The sequence below is a fragment of the Staurois parvus genome, unplaced genomic scaffold, assembly GCF_062004578.1.
Source record: "Staurois parvus isolate SC_StPar_1 unplaced genomic scaffold, SC_StPar_1.0 ptg000182l, whole genome shotgun sequence".
Taxonomy (NCBI): Eukaryota; Metazoa; Chordata; class Amphibia; order Anura; family Ranidae; genus Staurois; species Staurois parvus.
In genome coordinates this window covers 1,587,622-1,608,332 of record NW_028317978.1, presented here as the reverse complement: position 1 = coordinate 1,608,332, position 20,711 = coordinate 1,587,622, and the positions used below count along the sequence as shown (strand labels likewise).

At 37.9% G+C, this 20,711-nt stretch overlaps 1 protein-coding gene across 12 annotated transcripts in view; it reads right to left on the bottom strand.

The window, feature by feature from the left end:
* The window catches only part of PAX2 (paired box 2), a 78,262-nt gene that overhangs the window by 11,166 nt on the left and 46,385 nt on the right, over positions 1-20,711 (bottom strand). For 10 of the 12 annotated variants that reach the window (XM_089677224.1, XM_089677223.1, XM_089677226.1 and 7 more), the window contains 2 exons: positions 12,873-13,048; positions 10,631-10,757 (listed from right to left, as the gene is read on the bottom strand). In XM_089677224.1, the coding sequence (XP_089533350.1) occupies positions 10,631-10,757; positions 12,873-13,048 (303 nt within the window). Of the gene's footprint in view, positions 1-3,772; positions 3,983-10,630; positions 10,758-12,872; positions 13,049-20,711 lie in introns of all 12 variants that reach the window. The other 2 variants (XM_089677234.1, XM_089677235.1) reach the window with 1 other exon arrangement.

Sequence of the window (20,711 nt, the reverse complement as noted above, 5' to 3'; positions counted from 1 at the left end):
AGACTCATTACATGCAAAGCAAGATAGTCCAAGCTGTGATTTGTCATAATTGTGATGATTATGGCTTACAGCTCATGAAAACCCCAAATCCACAATCTCAGAAAATTAGAATATTGTGAAAAGGTGCAATATTCTAGGCTCAAAGTGTCCCACTCTAATCAGCTAATTAGGCCATAACACCTGCAAAGGGTTCCTGAGCCTTTAAATGGTCTCTCAGTCTGGTTCAGTAGGAATCACAATCATGGGAAAGATTGCTGACCTGACAGTTGTGAGGAAAACCATCATTGACACCCTTCATAAGGAGGGAAAGCCTCAAAAGGTAATTGCAAAAGAAGTTGGATGTTCCCAAAGTGCTGTATCAAAGCACATTAATAGAAAGTTATGTGGAAGGGAAAAGTGTGGAAGAAAAAGGTGCATTAGCAGCAGGGATCACAGCAGCCTGGAGAGGATTGTCAGGAAAAGGCCATTCAAAAGTGTTGGGGACTTTCACAAGGAGTGGACTGAGGCTGGAGTCAGTGCATCAAGAGCCACCACACACAGATGGATCCTGGACATGGGCTTCAAATGTCATATTCCTCTTGTCAAGCCGCTCCTGAACAACAAACAACATCAGAAGCGTCTTACCAGGGCTAAAGAAAAACAGACCTGGTCTGTTGCTCAGTGGTCCAAAGTCCTCTTTTCTGATGAGAGCAACTTTTGCACCTCATTTGGAAACCAAGGAAACACTGCAAGATGCTTGAAGTCCAGTGTGAAGTTTCCACATTCTGTGTTGATTTGAGGAGCCATGTCATCTGCTGGTGTTGGTCCACTGTGCTTCATTAAGTCCAGGGTCAACGCAGCCGTCTACCAGGAGATTTTGGAGCACTTCATGCTTCCTTCCGCAGACGAGCTTTATGGGGATGCTGACTTCATTTTCCAGCAGGATTTGGCACCTGCCCACACTACCAATAGCACCAAAACCTGGTTCAATGACCATAGGATTACTGTGCTTGATTGGCCAGCAAACTCGCCTGACCTAAACCCCATAGAGAATCTATGGGGCATTGCCAAGAGAAAGATGAGAGACATGAGACCGAACAATTCAGAAGAACTGAAGGCCGCTATTGAAGCATCCTGGTCGTCCATAACACCTCAGCAGTGCCACGGGCTGATAGCTTCTATGCCACGCCGCATTGAGGCAGTAATTGCTGCAAAAGGGGCCCAAACCAAGTACTGAGTACATATGCGTGCTTATACTTTCCGATCCGATATTGTTCTATGTACAATCCTTGTTTTATTGATTGCATGTAATATTCTAATTTTCTGAGATTGTGGATTTGGGGTTTTCATGAGCTGTAAGCCATAATCATCACAATTATGACAAATCACGACTTGAACTATCTTGTTTTGCATGTAATGAGTCTATCTCATATATTAGTTTCACCTTTTAAATTGCATTACTGAAATAAATGAACTTTTGCACGAAATTCTAATTTTTCGAGTTTCACCTGTATAAGCTACTTTAAACATTATTGCAAATCCTACTACCTAGTATAAAGATGACCACTAACTGTAGGAATTACAATTTTGTATAAGTACTACAATAATTCAAAAGGGAGAATATCAGGAAAGTAATAATGTGAAAGTCACATGAAAACAGTGACATTGCTTTCAAGTGAAGGCTGAAACAATGCATTTTTCAAAATGCATAATTGTTTAAATACGTTAGTTTCCCTTTAACACTGATACTTCTAGGACTGACCTGTTCATTACTTTATTGTCATGTTATTAGTATGGGCAGAGCACCTTTTCCACACACCGAATGCTCTTCCAGCCTTGCTCTTTCTTATTCACACACACATCACATCTGCTCCATCAGCCTTTTATTAGTAAGTAAATGATCAAACCCCAAGGCTCTGTGCTTATATTGTATGACCTCAAAATATGCATATCACATCCAAAGCCTGAATCTGAACTAGAACCTGTAGCAACATTACATAAAGTACTTTATTTGTATTGTTTCTTTTTGTACTCCTGTCCAAGGATGTAAAATAAAGTCTTAATTCGAAAGATGTCTTTAACAGTAGTTCAACATGTGTTCTATATAGTACTGCATTAAGATCCATATATCATTGCACAAATATTCCACACCATAAAAAGTTTTTTCATAGCTGTATTTTAATGATACAGATTCAATTTTTAGTAGAAACTCATACAGTATATGTTGGAAGCAGGGGCAAACTGACCATTTGGAAACTTGGGCACTGCCTGAGGGCCCGGGGTCAGTAGGGGGCCCCATGAGATGCCCCTGGTACCTTTTTCATAGGCTTTTTTGAGTTTGGGCAAGGACACAGGGGCCCCATGATCCCCTATTGCCCGGGGGCCCCATGAGTTGTCAGTCCGCCCCTGGTTGGAAGCCTTAATTTAAATACTAATGGCCAGATCAAATGCATGAATTTGCCAGGAAACTTGCATTAAAGAGATCTATGCTTATATCTGTAAATTCACAAGGCTTCTTTTGAATACAGTCCGCAAAGAATGTAGGATACTTCTATTAACTGCTATTGGCTTACAGCTATTGAGAGCACAGAAGAGGATTCAGCTTTTCAGTTTGTACATGGTGTGCAATCTTTATTGTAATTACTATTACCTATACATATGCAACCTTACTTAGTCTTCTATGACCTCCTCATTTTTGCCCTTTACATCACCCTTCTAAATGAACTGCTCCTCCATGCTTGAATAGTATAAGTAACTAGTAAACTGCAACATAGTTAGAAGTAATTCAGATTACTTTGTTGATTAAACATCATTTGGCACATATGTCTTATGGAATCTAAGCAGCAAATTTCATGGATATAAAGGAAATATGATACCTCTACTTCAAGTGTTAAAGTGAAGCCCTACTCCTAAGGTTGGTATGAAGGAAGAGTTTGATCCTCAGCCAGGTCTTTACTATTTTCTATGATATCAATGTGATATGATATCAACCACCACTAACTCTGCTGTAAGCTAAACCTCCTGATTCCCCTCTTTGATTACATTATCCATATTTTAACTCACATGGGAGCTGGTGACACCACCATTACAGTGTCACAGGAACCTTAGTGGCTTTTCCATGCTGACAAAGCACTCCAGAGATTGACTGTCACAGTAAGACTATGGGGTTGATTTTGTAAAACTAGAGAGTGCAAAATCTGGTGCAGCTCTGCAGAGAAACCAATCAGCTTCCAGGTTTTTTGTCAAAGCTTAAATGAATTAGCTGAACTTAGAAGCTGATTGGCTACCATGCACAGCTGCTCAAACTTTGCATTCTTTAGTTTTAGTAAATCAGCCCCTCTGACTAGTGAAAATATATCCACAGCTTACAGATTATAGCAACCCCTACCTCTATCCTATTAAAACATAAACCAAAAGGGGAAGGGGGGTTGTAATCCATTGACATATTTATATTATGAATTTGTGATTTAAAACTTAGATTCAGGGCAGTTTCTTTACAGATATTTGGAATAATGGCCAATATGAAAATGTTGTAACAGCCTGGGGAAGTTAACCCTTTGCCACTCACGCCAACCAACCCCTTTGGGGAAACTTTATTGTCTTTAAGACAAAGAATATAAGACATGACCATGTTCAATTGGTCATTATGTAAACAAGGAGTTGAGTAATGATAGTTGATCAACTAATACACTTATTAGGTAATTGGGCCTGTCTGACAAGCTATTTTCCAGCAATCATAAAAACCTGTTATTTGAGTATTCAGTTGATTTATGCATGAGGGTAAGTTTGGTACCTGCTATGAGTGGCTGGCTGCCGAACTGCCCGTAGGGAGGGCCAGGATGGGTGAAGGAGCTGTACGTAGGTGTGGATGCATCAACCGTGAGGGCCATCTGGAAAGGCTGAAGATCAGCCAGCCCTGAGCTGGCCAGTGAAGAGGGAGTGAAGGGAGTAAGGGAAGCTTCATGAGGCTCTTGCTTTACATAGAGGTGAGAGGAGAAACTCTCTGTGAGGAAGAAGGAAATGGATGGACAGAAGACAGACAGACACAGGGTGGTACACAGAAAGAGAAAAAAATATATGCATAAATGTAAATGGAATGATATAAAACAAAATAAAAAAAAACTAAAAAAGGTTTAAAATAAGTAAAAATGGTTCTCTAATCCTTTGGACAACTTGCCATTTCTATACTTTTCTACAGTCTGTGTCTGATACTGGAGTTATGAATTCTGATGCCCATAACACACTGGCCCTAGCAGCAAAATAACCAAGGTGCAATTGACAGCATCTCTAATGGGCATCATCCCTCACTGGTTGAAACACTGCAGAACCTCACTTGCTAGCAATGTAGTAGCAACATTAGTAGACATCACTATGGTTGAGCCAGCAAAGGAGCATTGCCATAGAAGACGGTAAGTGGGCTAATAACAAGCCTGGTCCTGATGAGTTGTCACCACCCTCAGAATCGTTAACGGCCTTAATTCATACCAGTTCTTTAGCGTTGCAATTACAGCACCTTACCATTCACAATGAAACCCTTACAACTGAAATAACAAACATTTATAGGATGATATTGTCATACTTTGAGGAAAGAGAGCCTAGGGAATACCATACATCCAAATAAGTCTATAATAAATGTAAATTCATAAAATCATAGTATTATTGATTGTTTTTTTAGGGATTTTAATGAAACAGTGTTAATGTACCTATGCATTTGATGCAAAGTATTAATAATCAGGGGTTTGTATGGGGGGGACTAAAGTGTGGTTAGATTCAAACAGTTTTAGTGCCAGTAAGTAATTTAGGACTTTTACCAAGACTGGTAAAATATGCATACAACCTCTGACCTTGTACTACTCTATTAACCATTGATGGATGTATACCCATCAAAGGGCCCGACTAACTTATTCAAACCAAACCTGATCCTGTGTGACCTTTCTATTAGGGGCTTAGCCTGTGACCCTTCAAATAGTTTATCTTAAAAGGAAACTTATAGATACATAGATTGATGGGCAAATTGTCTACAAAAATCTATTGACTATTAAATGAAGAATAGTAAGGCTTTACATTCTCATTTCCTACTGTAAGAAAACATGTTCTGACAGAATAATGTGCTGACTTATTAAGGTAAAGAGAAAGGTGCAGTAACCAATAGCAACGGATCATTCATCTTCTATTGTTCTGCTTGATATACATAGATGAAAGGCAATAGAATGATCTGATGGTTTACTGCATCATGATTATTATCTGAGGCAAACAGCATTGACATGCAGTGAGTCATAGCATCCAATTAGCTTTAATTAGTCTGAAATTTGTTCGAAACTAAGTGCTGATATTTGATTGGCTGTTGTGCATTTCTGCACTTATCTTGTCACCCAGTTGTGTCACAGTGCTATGTGTCAGATTTGTATAATCAGAACATATTCTCAATATCTGTAATCTGTAGACTGTAACCACAAGATTAGATATAAAACCCTGAGATTGACCAACACAGTTTCTCAGATTACTGAAAAGTGCTGTCAATGACCCTTGTTCCGTATTCATCCATACAGATTTAGTCATTGCCACCTGCCTGTGATAAATGTCTAGCTCTAGAATGCTGAAGTAGTCATCTTGTAGGTTCCATCAGTACAATTGATTCTCCCTTGAAATATAACAAATGGATTTTGCAGGACAGAAAAGACACCAAGAGCTCTTTAACAAGGCAGTTGAATTTACCAAATTATATTATTATGTTATTTCCTGCTGGCAGCTCTTATTGAATCTGCACATTTTAAATTATTTTGTCAAATAAAACGATTGAAGTTGGAAAAATGATTCTGGAGAAGGCAAAGCACAAAAAAAACCCAGCAAACATAAAAAGGCATTGGCGGCGTTGGCTTTAAAGACAGCCTCTAGTCCAAGCTTATAGTATATTTGCGTTCAGGATACTTAATTAGATTATCCACTAATAGCAAAAAAATGAAAGCATCTCTCACCTTGACAAAACTATCTGGAACGCCTGTACTTCCCTTCCCTATAATAATCACTTCATGAATCATTCATCTTTAATAGATTATGCAAATAGAAGGACATAAAATCAACAATGATCAATAACGCCAAGCTTTTAATTACTCGTAAAAAAATAAAGAAAAACACTTTAAGATTAAGCATGATCTGCAACCTTTTTTGCCTAATGACACCATTATTCCAAAAACTGGAGCATAGCCTAAGTGCAGTAAAATAAGTCCCCACTTCTCAAGCTTTTTCCTTAATCTGTCCTTTAAAATGTTTACCTTCATTACTGTGGGTAAACAGCACTGAGTGCTAATGAGTGTTTCTGCGCTTTTCTATTTACTGATTGAAATCCTGCATGCGGATGAACATGTTAGTGTTAAGTTTCCACCTGGGAGTGTCATGCTGAGCCTGCAATGAAAATTTCCCACACTTGGGCTAAGAATGGATCAGGCATAGGCACCTTGATGACATTGAGAAGAAATAAGAGAACTACCTGATGAGGAAAGGTTATTGAAAATAAAGGTGGGTGCAGTAAAACACCTTTTTTTTTTAACTCCACTGTACGCTTAATGTTGATTCACATTGCAAAAATGCACATCTGCTTTTTGAAAAGAAGCAGCACAGCTTAAACAAATATATAGGGAATGGTGACCTTGGGTGATTCGCCTTACCCTTTTTATCAATGGATCATGACCTACTGCTGAACTGTAGCACATAATAACATCCCAGTTATCGCTACTCATATAATATACTGTTCCATCTTAAAAAGGCCCACCACAACATGCTTCCTGCCTCGGTAGACATGCCAGCCTTAACAGCACACATGGCAAAGAAATATCACAATATTTTTTGAGCCATCTTGGCAAAACTGAAAGATCTCATTCAAAACATAAAACTGTGTTGTTAAGATATTTTTTCTGCCCTACGCAGATCACCAGCAGACAGCAAATTCAATTATACAATACTAATTTGTATATTAGCAGGCTTCAAGTTTTTTATATTTAATGAGCTTTCTAAGTTTTAAAGTCTTAAGAATCGTTAGAATCCAATATTTCCTAATTCACATTAGGTTATTGTGAGATGGACTGAAAGGAACCAAAAAAGCCCTCCACTAAAACAAAGCAAAGTCCAGAAGAGACTTCATAATACAGAAGATATCTGCATGTGCACTTTCCATCACACATCCAAAAAGCAATGCACATTCATTTATGGACAGTATATGAAGCTGTGCAACTCATTCTTCATTGTCTCTTGGCTATTTGAATGGCTCTGCCCACTACCCTAAATGAGGGTAGAAGATGTAGGATTTGTGGTAAAATTAAGATATGATTATATCTTCTGTTTTAGAAGGCTTTACTATGCTTAAGCCACAGCAAAAGATCAATAGGTCTAAGGATTTTGTAAATCACATGCAGATATACTGTATATGTCTAACTAACTAGACAATATGACTTGTGTTCAGGGCAATTAATAAATCCTTGATACATGCCTCAAAATAAAGTATCCATGGCAACCATTCAGAGGCCATTATGTAGTAAATATTTTCACCATATTCACTAAGAGAATATTCAACTGTGAATATTTGCTACTTCTTAAAGCAACATCATTATTTCACCATTGTTTGTAAAATTATAAATATCAGTTGGGTAGGCACAGTTTTGGATTTTGCTTCCAGTTTTAGAAGTCCATTTATACACCATAGACATTTTTCTGCTCTTATTGTTCACCTACAGTAAACCACTGGAAGAAGTAGGTAGCGACTTTTGAAGGGGAACATTGGGAGGAAGCCATACAGGCGGTACAGTTATATTTGCTTAACATCTCTCAAAGACTTTCACAACTATATCTCCTTTCACAGGTCTATTACACTCCTCTGAGGTTGTTTAATAGGGTGTGTTGGATGATTCCTTGTAATCTAGATGTCGCACAGATCATAGCGAACTGATTCACCTATTATGGAGATGTCCCAAACTGCACATACAGCATACTGGATGGAGGTCATCAATGCCATTTATAAGGTATTCCAGATCATATTAGGGAAGACCCTAAACAATATTTGTTAGGGATTTTTGCTGACCTCCAGGAGTCTCCAAGGCAAGCTATTGCTAGGACGTTGTTTCAAGCATGTGAGTTAATTTTACTCCACTGGAAGTCAGCACACCCACACTTAAAGAATGGGTACAACATATAGGAGATATTCTTGGATTAGAGCGCTTTATTAGCATAGAGAGTGCCATAGAGAGCAAACTTGAAAAAAATATGGACCCAATGGCTGGACAAGCGTGGGTTAAGCCCGACTGATTTATTACTGGGTAGAATTTTTTAAAAGGTGCAAAGTCAGATTTTATACACTTGTATTTACAATTATGACATTGCTCTGTATACAATGTTTAACCGTTTGTCTTCCTGTGTTACATTAGGATCTAATTTGATGTTGCCTCAATGTTGGAAGCATTATATTCTGTATCATTCTACGATTGCTGTCTAATCTACAAAAGAAATGATGTAAGATATGCAGCATGAAAAGTTTTTGGGGTTGATTTAAAAAAAACAAATAGGCTGTTAACTTTGCAAGGGAATATTACCATAGTTTACTAAATGATTTTTCACTTTGCAAAGAATACCCCATCAGGAAATTAAAAAACAAAAATGTATTATTGCTGGTACACAATTGGATGATGGAAGTCAGCAGAGCTTCACCCTATTCACTAATCTAAAGGAAATTTCCATTGCCATCCATTCCAATATAGTAAATACAGTATATAAAAATTAGGTGTACAAAAACTGCAGCACTGAATGCAATAAAATGTTGAAGATGATATTCTATACTGGTGAATTTAAAAAAAAAAAAAGAGATTTACTTCGGTCTAATCATGTGCAGATGTAATATGTAAACAAGAATTTGCTTTTCACATGACTGGTGAATCTTTGCTCTTTGTTGTGTGAATATTCTTTATTTCTTTAGTAAAACAGCCTCAATGTGTTACAACTTAATGAAGCTTTAGCTAGCCATTATTTACCCTTTTTATCCATAAATATCAACTCATGCTAGGTCCACTTACAAACATTTTCATATTTTGTTTTTCTACTGCATTTTTCTAGTTATAAAGAGTTGGCCATTTTGTGAGTTGGACCAATATGTCAGAAAATACAATTCTATCAATTAATTAAGAAATAGGAAGGGGTATTTTTTCAGTCTACACTACTGTTCTTCTACTTTTTATGTGTGATAAATAGACATTAAAGGGGAGCTTTCATTTTTTGAACATTTTATTTACATGTAACAGTGCAGAGTATTATGGAAATTATTAATAATCAATAATCTTATCAGTGCTAGTTAAAGTTTTTGGTCTTGTTTGCCTATTCCATAAGCAGACTTTCTTTCCTGTTTTACAGTGATGCACAAAGTGCATTAAGCCTTGTTCACATGGGCCAAAAATCGTCTGAAATTGGTTGGTTTGACAGGAACTGGGTGACTTTCGGCCTGGGTGTGCAGCTGTCTGTTCTGCAAAAGCCGGTCTCACAACCGGTTTCTGTCAAATGGGCATGCTGGAAAACCAGCATCTGTCCTGCGTCCAGTGGCTACAAGCACTGATCAGTGTGTTCTGGCAGGGAAAATACAATAGCACAGGGGGAAGGCGGGGATCAGGAGACTGCTGCACCAACATCGCCTGTGTTAGTACAGCGATCTCTCAGGGTTTGTTTTTTTGTTCAGCCTGCTGGGTTGAACGAAAAAAAACTTCAAGTGTGTACCCAGCTTTACTGATAATCTCTTTCAATTCATTTTATAAACAGGTCTGATTGACTAAAAAGGATGCACACACTGGGGTTTAGTTCCTAAAGCTTGTTCACTCAGAATCTCCTGCATGGTAGCCATTCAGCTTCTAACCTCAGCTTGTTCAATTAAGCTTTAGCAATAAAACCTGTAAGCTGATTGGTTTCTTTGCAGAAGTGCACAAGATTCTGAGTGAATCTATGTGGCTGATACCTCAACAGTTGACTTGCAATTAAAAACTCCCTCTAGTGGCTAACCTACAATCCTTTATACTTGATACATTATTACAAACAAGGACCATTAGAGAGTGAAAATGTAAAAGTCACATACACATTTACTTATATGGAAACATTTACTTTTTCAAAATATGTGGTTTCAGAAAATGAAGCAAACAATAACAGCAAAGAGTTGAATAGGTCTTAACAGAATACAATTTGGCAATATGCAAGAGGTCGGTGGATTTCCCCACTGTTTGTGCTTCCTGTGGCTTTTAAGTCATGCTATGTAATTGAAGGGCTTGCTAATTAGTATGCCATTTGATTGGCTCTTGCAAGGTACATAGCAAATCTGACTCTTGTTAGAAGGTGTGGTCATTGTGTGAGTCCGCCTCTACTTTTGAAGCTGATCAAGTAAAGTCTTTCAACTTCACTTTGTGATATTTTTTGAGCATGACTGTACATTTTCCCTTGAATGCTTACAGAATCAACATAGTACATCAATGTGATTTGTGTCTGCATGTTCAATCTTAGCTGCTGTCAGTTTTATTGAGATCCATTAGTGTTGAATTTCCATTAAGTTCTTTATGCAGTAACATTCTCACTGGTTCACAAGTTAGTAAATGCTGTAAGTAAATTATGTTGTATTTAAATAATCTCAGCTTACCTGTTACCACTGGGTAGGACTGAGGTCCTGATACATTGCTACCCAGGTCTGCATTACCAGAGGCTGATAAACTAGACTTCACTTCATCCAAGCCAGGGGTTAGTGCTGGAAGGGAGTATTCATTTGCCTAGTGTTAAGTAAAGAATATGATAGAACTTAGTGAACATCCTGGGAGATAATAATATGCACTTGTAGCTAAAAGAGATAAACATTTTTCAAGTATGTGAAGTATTTATTTTCCTGTTGTGAAAGCCCCATTATGGTACACTATGGCTAAGAAAGACCTAAAATTTCATCTTAACAAATTGCTAGTTGCTTAATGTACACAGCAAAACTGCAACTATGTAAAGATTCATCAGATGTCACATGTAAGCCAGTATTCCTAGTACTTAGACCTATGCGTACTTATCATCTGCCTGAAGCAAATATGCCCAGCTACGCCAACACACTACCATAACACAACATTTATGCAGCATCCCATAATGGCTTTACTTTTTGGTGCCATTTAGGTCTCTGCAGTTTAAACACAGTTGGAAGTCTTCAAAACATTGTCTAAAAATATTCCAGAACACCATAATAAAAATATAATTAGCATGGAGCTTTGTTACTTGAAAATGTATTCTATTTAGATATACATTTTAGAAAAACTAGTAGAAAGTTGTGTCATGCTTTTGTAACTCACAGGTTTACTTGGTAATACAAATAGGAAATAAAAAAAAGTCACCTGTCGTCCTAAATCACCAACATTTGATTTTCTGAATGATGTGCTTCATTAAATACAAAGGAAGGACCACTCCCCCATCACCCTGGTCTCTTCTCCCTCTTCCTGTGCAGTGGGGTATGAAATTGGGGAGTGGGCCAGAGCACATGGCCAACAGAAGGGTGGGAGGGGGAGTCATTGAATTTGAAAGGGTGTTCTGTCCAAAACAATCTAGTAATTGCCTTCTTATTATGGTTTTCTCAGGGAGCAGACCTTGCTTTCTACAGCTGCCTTTTCAGTGGGATAATAAACAGGGGGAACAAAAAAAGGGAGAAAAAACCTCTCTCTGATTAATATTACATTAAATTAAAACTGATTTTCTGCTCTTTCTAGCCCCGTTTTCTTCATCTACACCCCCACCTCTATGTCTGGACGCCACAGCCTAGTCATTTCCAATTCCTTTTCGTATTGATCTTCCTGTTGAAATCAGTTTCGTAATTAGCTGCAAATTAGGCCTTCTACTGGGGGTGAAGCTGCCCCCTGATTTATCACCGGAGTAATTCGCTGTGATCGGAGAGAAATTAAAATGAACTCAATTAGGCTTTAGATTTGCTTTATGGCCCCTGTTTTAAGTTTCAGGGGGAAAAAATGACTGTGCTGGCGTTTAATAGTCTAATGAAAGTAAATAAAGGTTATCCATTGTAATAAACTCAGGGACTCTGAGAGAAGAAAATATCTACTCTCAGGCAAGGCTTCTCTTTATTTCATGTGTTATAGTTTTGGGCATTTTCTAAAGATGTTTTTTTGCATTTCATGTTCTATTAAGATAAACAACCTTTAAGATGAAGCTGAGGCTGGTTGTGGGGGGAGATAGACAAAGAACAAATATACTTACTGTATGTGCAGCTTTCATGATTACTTTTATTTCAGTAACATATCAGAGGCTCCTAGAGCCACAGAGTATTACCACCACATGGTGTCCTGCTTACACCAGGCCCTGACTATTACCATAAAGCAGAATTTTAAAAAGAGAGTTTCTATTGAGAAGAAACGTGTTGTATCTGTTGTGAACATATCTCTAGGAAGTTTTGCAAACACATGTGAAGAATAATTGTCTTTTGCTGAGTAGACTCTCCACAGCTGTGAGTTAGACAAAAAAGGTAATGATCTATATCTATGAGAGTAGGAAGATGCCTACCAATGAAGCACTTTTGGGGAGAACATCAACTGAGGAAGTTGAAAGACACACCCTATTTGCTATTGTTCCATTAAAAGATAAAGCAATTTAGTAATGGAGAGTCCTTTTTCCCTCTGGATTGCCACACTTTCTGTTTATGGGCAGAACGTTTATGCCTTGGTTATTGCTATTACATATTACATATGTGCAATTTCTAAGAGCAATCAATAAAAAAAATCAACTTTCTTCATTCTGTCAAATCAGTTGCCATACCTTAGTTTACCACTACATTTTCCCCAATGTTAACAATACGCCCAGGCATATATTTGTGGCATCATATAGGTCTCTTCTGTCTGTCTAGTTACCTGTTCCGATTTAATATGTTCTGAAGTTTGAAACACGTCAGGATAAGACGGGCGTTCAAAAACTCGATCTAATGCTTCCAACTGTTGCTGGGTAAAGTTGTCTGCACGTAAATGTTTCCGTAAGCTCTCAACACTACTTTGAGAATCTCCATTTGGCCCAGAGCCATCAGATCCATCTGTGGGAAAAAGAAACAGCACCACAGTCAGAAAAGTCCTATCCTAAGCATAGCAATTCTACATATAAGCAACATCAAAGCTAAACAGTGCATCATTATAATGCACAGGTGCACTATATTAGCAATTTACCAAAAAATCTGCAATGTTGTTCAGCTCTTTCCACACCCCTGCTACAACATATATTACATAGCCTGCAGCTCTGCAGCTTCCCGTATCAGCTACCTGCCTCCAGCCTTGCCCACTATCCTTCTGTATGATGCCTACAGCCTTGCTCTTCAGTAACTACTTCTTGAAACATGTTGGTATGGCAACAATGTTCAATGCAAAACAAAGTCTGAAATACTCTCCCACTCCAACTATAGGAGGTAAATGTAAAGATTTTAGGCAGCTATACAAGAAGTATTTTAAAAAAGAGCCACTCTATTCCAAACATATTTTTGATATGGATGTAGTGTCCACCTCTGCCTGGAAGCCTAGAAAGGAAATCTCCTCTACCTCTAGCATGGCTTTGTAAGCCTAGTCCACAATATATTTCATATATGGCAAAGCCACTAGAGGGGACAAGGCACAGAAATTATATATTTAGTAGGTTTTCCCTTGGAAAACATGCAAGTTGATTATGCAAGTAGTTCAGCTAGGGTTTAAACCAAATCCTAAATCAAGATAACTGCTTTAGGTGGGATTTTGTTTTAAGATGGCCTTTCAGCTATATACCCACACTGTGATTTTTATTATTATTTGGTTTTATCCATTTTACTACCCCAGGATATAATGATATCACCATGGTACGATATGCAAAAAGCCTCTGTCTTTGGAATGTTAGCCATTCCTGGCACATCCATTGCCCCTCTCTTCCAATCTTTCCTACCTTTTTTTAAGGCACTATCAACTGTGGACTTATATTTAACACTTCAACCTACTAACTGATCAGATCTAGGATTTTATTGGTTTGGCTGTCTGTTGCAAGTTTGGAATACTATTCCTGCAAAATATGGGAAGTACTGCAGCGTATTAGAATTTATAGTATAAATTTCATCTGCAGGACTAGTCCTCTCCCAGTTTTTTCCAGTGGGAATATTGCTGAAGATTACATTAAGACCGATAAATCTTATTCTTTGCAGGTGATTGTGGGATATGATATAATCAATATTACATTATATACCATGGAGCAGTATCCTTCATAAGCTAACGTAAAATATCAGATATTGATTAGAAGAAGTCCACAGCATTTTGCCCGACCCTGTAACAAAGCATCATGTTCATTTACGCTAGACGAAATGGTCCTTGCTTTTTTTTTTATTCCATTATGAAATATTTAGCTACGGTACTGCAAATAATACATGAAACATTTTTGTTATCTAACTTCACATTCTAATCTAATTTTCTATTTACATAGTCTGATATCATGGTTATGTATACGGTTCCACGTACTTATGGATGCATTGCTTAAAACTGAACACCAGGCAGATAAACAAAAACATCATTTTTACACAAAGCAAAAATCAGGCTGGTATATACAGGCTTGGTACTGCAAGCAATCTAATGCTTTGCCCACTGCTGTCAAGTAACACTCTGAATATGCATACTGGAGGAGAGAGCAGAGTTTTTCTTCTCTTTCTTTGCTCGGTCACAGGCTGGGAGCAGGTTGGTGTCCAATTTGTATTGCTTAACATGAGAGGAGAAAAATGTTGTCACTAATCTGATTATGCTGTCTGGCAGGATCCCACGGATAGATAATTATAATTGCAAGTTCATTGGAAGTACTTAGTTTGCCTGAAGTTATGTTTTAAAGTGCACCTGTAGTTTTGGAGCAATTTATAAGCAACAAGAAGGAAATGTATAGAAAAATTATAACTTTTTTTTAAGTTCCTGGGGTTTATAGCAGTTTTGGAACTGGCAATCTTAAATTAAAGCATTACTTGGGTAGATAAAGAGCTTGTCATTGCTGTTTTCTCTGTTCAGAATGCTAATTGCTGTCAAGTTATTTTACTGCCTATATTTTTTTAACAGAATAAGTAAATGGCCAAATGATCAGAATGGAAGTAACTATACATTGTGATTTACTAAATAGGTGCAAAGTTAGAAACAAAAATGCAAAACGGGTTCAGAAAGGCAAATAGCATGAACACACTGCAGAATAACACAAAACAAGTTATGAAAGCTGCAAAAACATGGACTCATTACAGCAATTTATTTATAAAGCAATCCAGGTATCATGTGGCTGCATAGCATTGTCTCTATAAGCCTATAGAGAGTCTAGCTGAGAATCACTAGTTCAGTAAAACAATTCTGAATACAAACAGCTACCTGCGAATATTTTCATAAACAGCATCCCTCTAAGTGAAGTCCAGGGTACCAATGGTGAACAAGGACAACAAAGACAAAGGGCCACCCCAATGCAACTAGAGTACAGTGGTAGCAGTTGGGGAGAGGCCCCCCACAGTAGCTGGGTCTACAGGAAAATCTGAGTGCTAATAGGCTCCTGCCTGAGTATTCACACATCTGATCTGATAATTGAGAGCCATTCACTTGGCTGCAGCCCACCTATCTCTGCCCCATCATATGTTTCCTCTGTGAGCTGCTGAGGGAGGGAAGTTGAGGCGCTAACTTCCATGAGCATGTCTAGGAACCTAGGGAGTTGTGGGATATGGAGTTAAAGGGGTATGTGTCTTCATCTGAGCACAATGAAAAAATGGGCACTCTACTACAATATATTCTACATCTAAAACCCAGAACATTCAGTTCTGATTTCATTCTGACCTAGAATGATACATACTTGTTTCTGGGACAGTGACTCAAGGCTCTGAAGCAAGTGAAAGCCAGAAAATTATCATATTCAGATGGAGGTCAGCAATTGCAGCCATCATGTTCCTCCCAGTATAGATTTCCTTGAAATCTTGCCCCAGCATGTAATCCCTTTAGGATACACACCTGAAATTCTTCTGTATAGCTCTTGTTACAATGCCTTGCTGAACCTGAAGTCTTTTTAAGCTTCTCGCCAAAGACAAAGTGTGTGAACCTAAAGATATATTTAAATGAAAGTTGGAGGACATTCTAAATTTTGCCATATAAAAATGGATTGATATTAATAAACACAGTCAGTTACTTGATGTGCCTATTTACGAAAACTTAAGGTCAAATGTGGTCAAAAGTCAATGATGACAATTTTTCTTTATGACTGAAAACAGGCTATAAGATCTCACTAGATGTAGGACAACTTTTACATAACACAAAAGAAAACATGCCAACAGTTCATCTTATGCTTATTCCATGCTCGCATAATAAAGCAAAAACAAAATTAAGTTTTTCATAAAGCAATGAATCCAAAAGAAGAATGCCCATGGGGTGCCCCTTCTAAGTCCTGAAAATGGCATCAGAATCTTACAAGCACACTCCCTACTTGGGTTAAAGAGAAGTGTCCTTTGGAAAGGCAGAGTCATCCGCTACACACATCCGTTTTAACACATATTTAAAAGTAAAAGATCTGCTTTTAAAAGAGCCATGACCCAATAGACAAATGTCTGATCCTGTATATGTGTATTTGTGCGCTTTGATTACTCTCACAGAGCTGTCCTCCCTCTTCTGCTTTATTTATGCAGGGGGCCTTTTCAGATCTCGACAAATCTGTCAGTCTAAATTTGCGAGAGATTATGGTGCTCCCTCTCTTGCACAGGGAGCGATGATATATGATATGTGCTAGCCCTATTGATTGCCTGATCTGGTGGCAGAGGGCCGGCGAAATGAACTTGAAATGAACATCATGCCTCAACTCATTGTGCGTATAATACACTACTTAATCCCACATTTTTCAGCTGCTATGGAATTCAATTGATCAATCATGTTCCACTGATAGTGCTCTTTTAGGGGTTATTGCTGCTCAGCACGTCATACAGTTATTTATTTATTTTACCCATCGTGGACCTGGTGATTGGAACCTGCTCTAAAGAGGGAACATAAAAAGTAATGCTAGGGAGAGGATAGGGGAGCAGGAAAAGAGAGACACAGGGTAATTAACCTTGTGAAGACAGGACGGTTACTGTGCATGCTGTCCTATATATGGCCATTATTTATAGAACCAGTGATGCATAAATGAGCTATACCTGTTTATGTCATATTCATAAGACACATAAAGTCTCTTCTAATAACACACTGTAAAGGGTCGTGCTGTACAGGAACCAATCAAAGACCAGTTTTTATACCTCTGGCAGAAAGGTAGACAAGATCAAGGAATGAAAGCATGCTTAAAAATTGTGCCGTGGAATAAATGGTGGAATCTACCATTTTATTGTGATATAGACAATGATCTGGGGAAACTTACCTTTCTCAGTGATGCAGTGAAAACTTATTCCAAGTCTCAAGCATGCCTACTTGCATGTGTACGTTTATGCTTCTAGCTTGGGCACTGTGAGACTTTATTTATGTATGCACTCTTCAATAATTATTGATATAAATAAAAAGAGACAGGGAAAACATACTGATAGCTTACTCCTGCAAGGTACAACAAATGTTTTGTTATGCTTCTGCCATGTTTGACCATTGTTTGCTATATGAATGCTAGTCCAACCATTGTCTCTGCAGTACCCATGCCATGTATATCCATTGTCTTTGCTATATTCCTGGCATTTCTAAACATTGTCTTTCTTTACTCTTGCCAGGTTCAACCATTGCCTTTACTATACATCTTGTCAGGTCTAACCATTGTCTTTACTATACCCCTGTCAGGTCTAAACATTGTCCTTACTATATCCCTGTCAGGTCTAACTATTGTCCTTACTATATCCCTTTCAGGTCTAACCATTGTCCTTACTATACCACTGTCAGGTCTAACCATTGTTTTTCTGTACTCATGCGCCATATAGCCATATTTGTAAACACCTGTCAGGTAGTCTAACCATTCTCTTTGATACACTCCTGTCAGGTCTAACTCTTGTCTTTGCTATGTTCATGTCAGGTATAACCATTGTTTATGTTATACTCATCTCAGGTATAAACATTGTCTTTGCTATATTCATGCCTGGTATAGCTAGTGTATTTGCTATACAAATGCCTGGCATCTTTGCTAAAGTTTGAGATGCTAAAAGTGCAGATCACTGTAGGCAGACATGTATGTACAAATATTAGCAGGGATGTATTTGCCATAATGGCATCCACTGCCTAGTGCCTAGGACAGCATGGTTGGTGGAAATACCAAACCTTAAAATATATATATTATTATTTTTATTAATTTGTTTTTTCTCTGTCTTTCCTTTGGTCCTCAGAGGGCTCATCATAGTTCAGGAAACACAAAACTAACTCCACCTTCTCCTGTTTGATGGTCTATACAGTTAAAACACATGTAAACTCAATCACAAAAATCTCATATAAGATATAACTTGTTAATGGGACTTCAAACTACTTCTCATTTTTTTTTAAATCTCCAGCTTTAATAAAAAATATCTTGTAATCCTACTATTAAGATCCTTGCTTGACACTTCCTGTTTTAGGGTGGTAATGATCTCAACCTATCTCCTAATTGCTTTCCTGCATTGTCAACCTGCTACCTTAACTAAGGCTCTGAATGTTGGTACTCTGATAGCTTTGAGTAGAAGCCTTTCTATTTGTAAAAGCTTCCAAGCAGCAATTGGTTTTCCTGTATAAATGTAAATGTATAAAGCTATAACCTATATTAGGAACTTTTTATAAATTGAACTTTATTGGTTGCTGGCAGCTGAGACTGTCTTGGGGAACCTGGTGTATATATTCCTTTTTCATTTTGTAATTAATTTTATAGTATTACGCAAAAAAACTATAAAATATTACAGCAACTAAAAAGTAATGAAAATATAATATTTTACAAAATATCTAATCCTTTTGTTCTTTTTAAATCGCATTAATATTTTTAATCTTTTGACAAACCTCACAATGACAGGGTTAAACTCTTGGACTTCCCCAGATGAATATTTTATTTTTAATTAATAATCTAATTGTAACATTGTGTCTCATTCTATTACATTGTGTAGTCACTGGCACTCCCCCCCTTCCCCATCACCACCACCACCGCCACCACCACACACTTCCTAATTCCCTCTGAAACCTGCCAGTGTCAGGCATCTTTCCTGGACACCCCCTTGGGGGCCTTTCATAGCGTTGGCAGTTGTTGCAGTTTCAAACTCAATTGTTCTCGTCGGTACTAAGGCAAATGGAGTCATTAATTACCTTCTATCAGCTGGGCTGAGTTCAGAAGGCGATCAATAACCCAGCGTTTGTCATTCACAGCAGCAAGCGAGCGAGCAGGAGAACAGCTAAACCAATACCCGCACAGAGCACAACAACATCATATAATCATAATACTAGTCATCAATACTGTAGCAGTGTTTTTCTTCACAGAGATAATTCATTCCTTCAAAAACAGAAAATGACTTTCCCTTTCTCGGTCAGAGCAGAGGGAAAAGATGTAGGAAGCTTTGGTTGTGAAATCTGACATCAGTCATCATTCTTTGGCCCCCTGTACGAGGCATTGGCTCAGCATTATGCAGGGGGATGCTGCAGACCAGTTACTGCTTTCATAAATGCTTTACCTTTATTAAGCTCATTAATCATAGATTTAAAGGCTAGAGTTGCAAGCATAGAAGATCTAGGCCAAGGGTATGCAGCCTACTGCATGCCAGATGTTTCTGAACTCCAACTCCTATCAGGCATCTGGTGAAAGCTACAGATTATGAACATTGTTGCTGCTTCTATGATAAAAAAGGCCTTACCTCTTGGCATACTATTTTACATCTAAATAGGCGTTCACTGTGTTGCACTGCATTTGAGGTCACTGCCTTTAAAAGAGGTGGATGAACTCACTTATTTACTGTCAGGCATACTAATCTGGACAACAGCTGACAAGAGTATGAATGGCCTTACGTATAATGGATCAACAGCTTGTCATTAATCGAATGAAGCCTAATATTGAGCAAATTATACCAAGAGCTGTAAAATTAAAGGAGAACTCCAGTTTCAGTCAAAAATTATATAATCTATAAAAGTGCTGAAGAAGTCACTTTTTAATGTCATTAAAGTGAAACAACAGGCAAAAAGATGAATACACAATGTAAACAAATGTAGTTTTTAACATACATATATGTCATGGTGGCAGCCAAGCAGATGACATACTTATTTACTGGTTCACGTTTTATATTCAAACCTCCAGCCCCCTTATTGGACAGTGAATCGGCATTATCACCCCTATCTATTTGGCTAGGTAGGTGATTCAGGAAGCAGTGAAGGAGTACATCTACACAAGGAGGTAGCAGAGTGATTTTCCCAACTATGCAGTGGTTAAACTCAAGTCTATCTTCATAGCTGGGACTAATCCTTTGACTAGCAAAATAGAAAACATATATATAGCTCAACTGTGCATTGGGCTGTTTGCCTGGAGTTCCACTTTATAATTAGCTGTCCACTTCAATCTGCAGCAAGCTATGTTTTTCTACAAGTGCAAAAAGACAGTATATCTTCCTTTCAGCCATTGCAATTTTTCCAAAAATCCTTATCCTAAGCAGCTGTGTTTGGTGCACCGTCTCTGCCAAAAATGTGCAGAGAGACTGAGGTCAAATTACAGAAGGTTTGATTCATTAAACATGGCATCCCTGGCATAACCTTAGGTATTTTGCATTTGGTTCAATATTAGCACAGAGT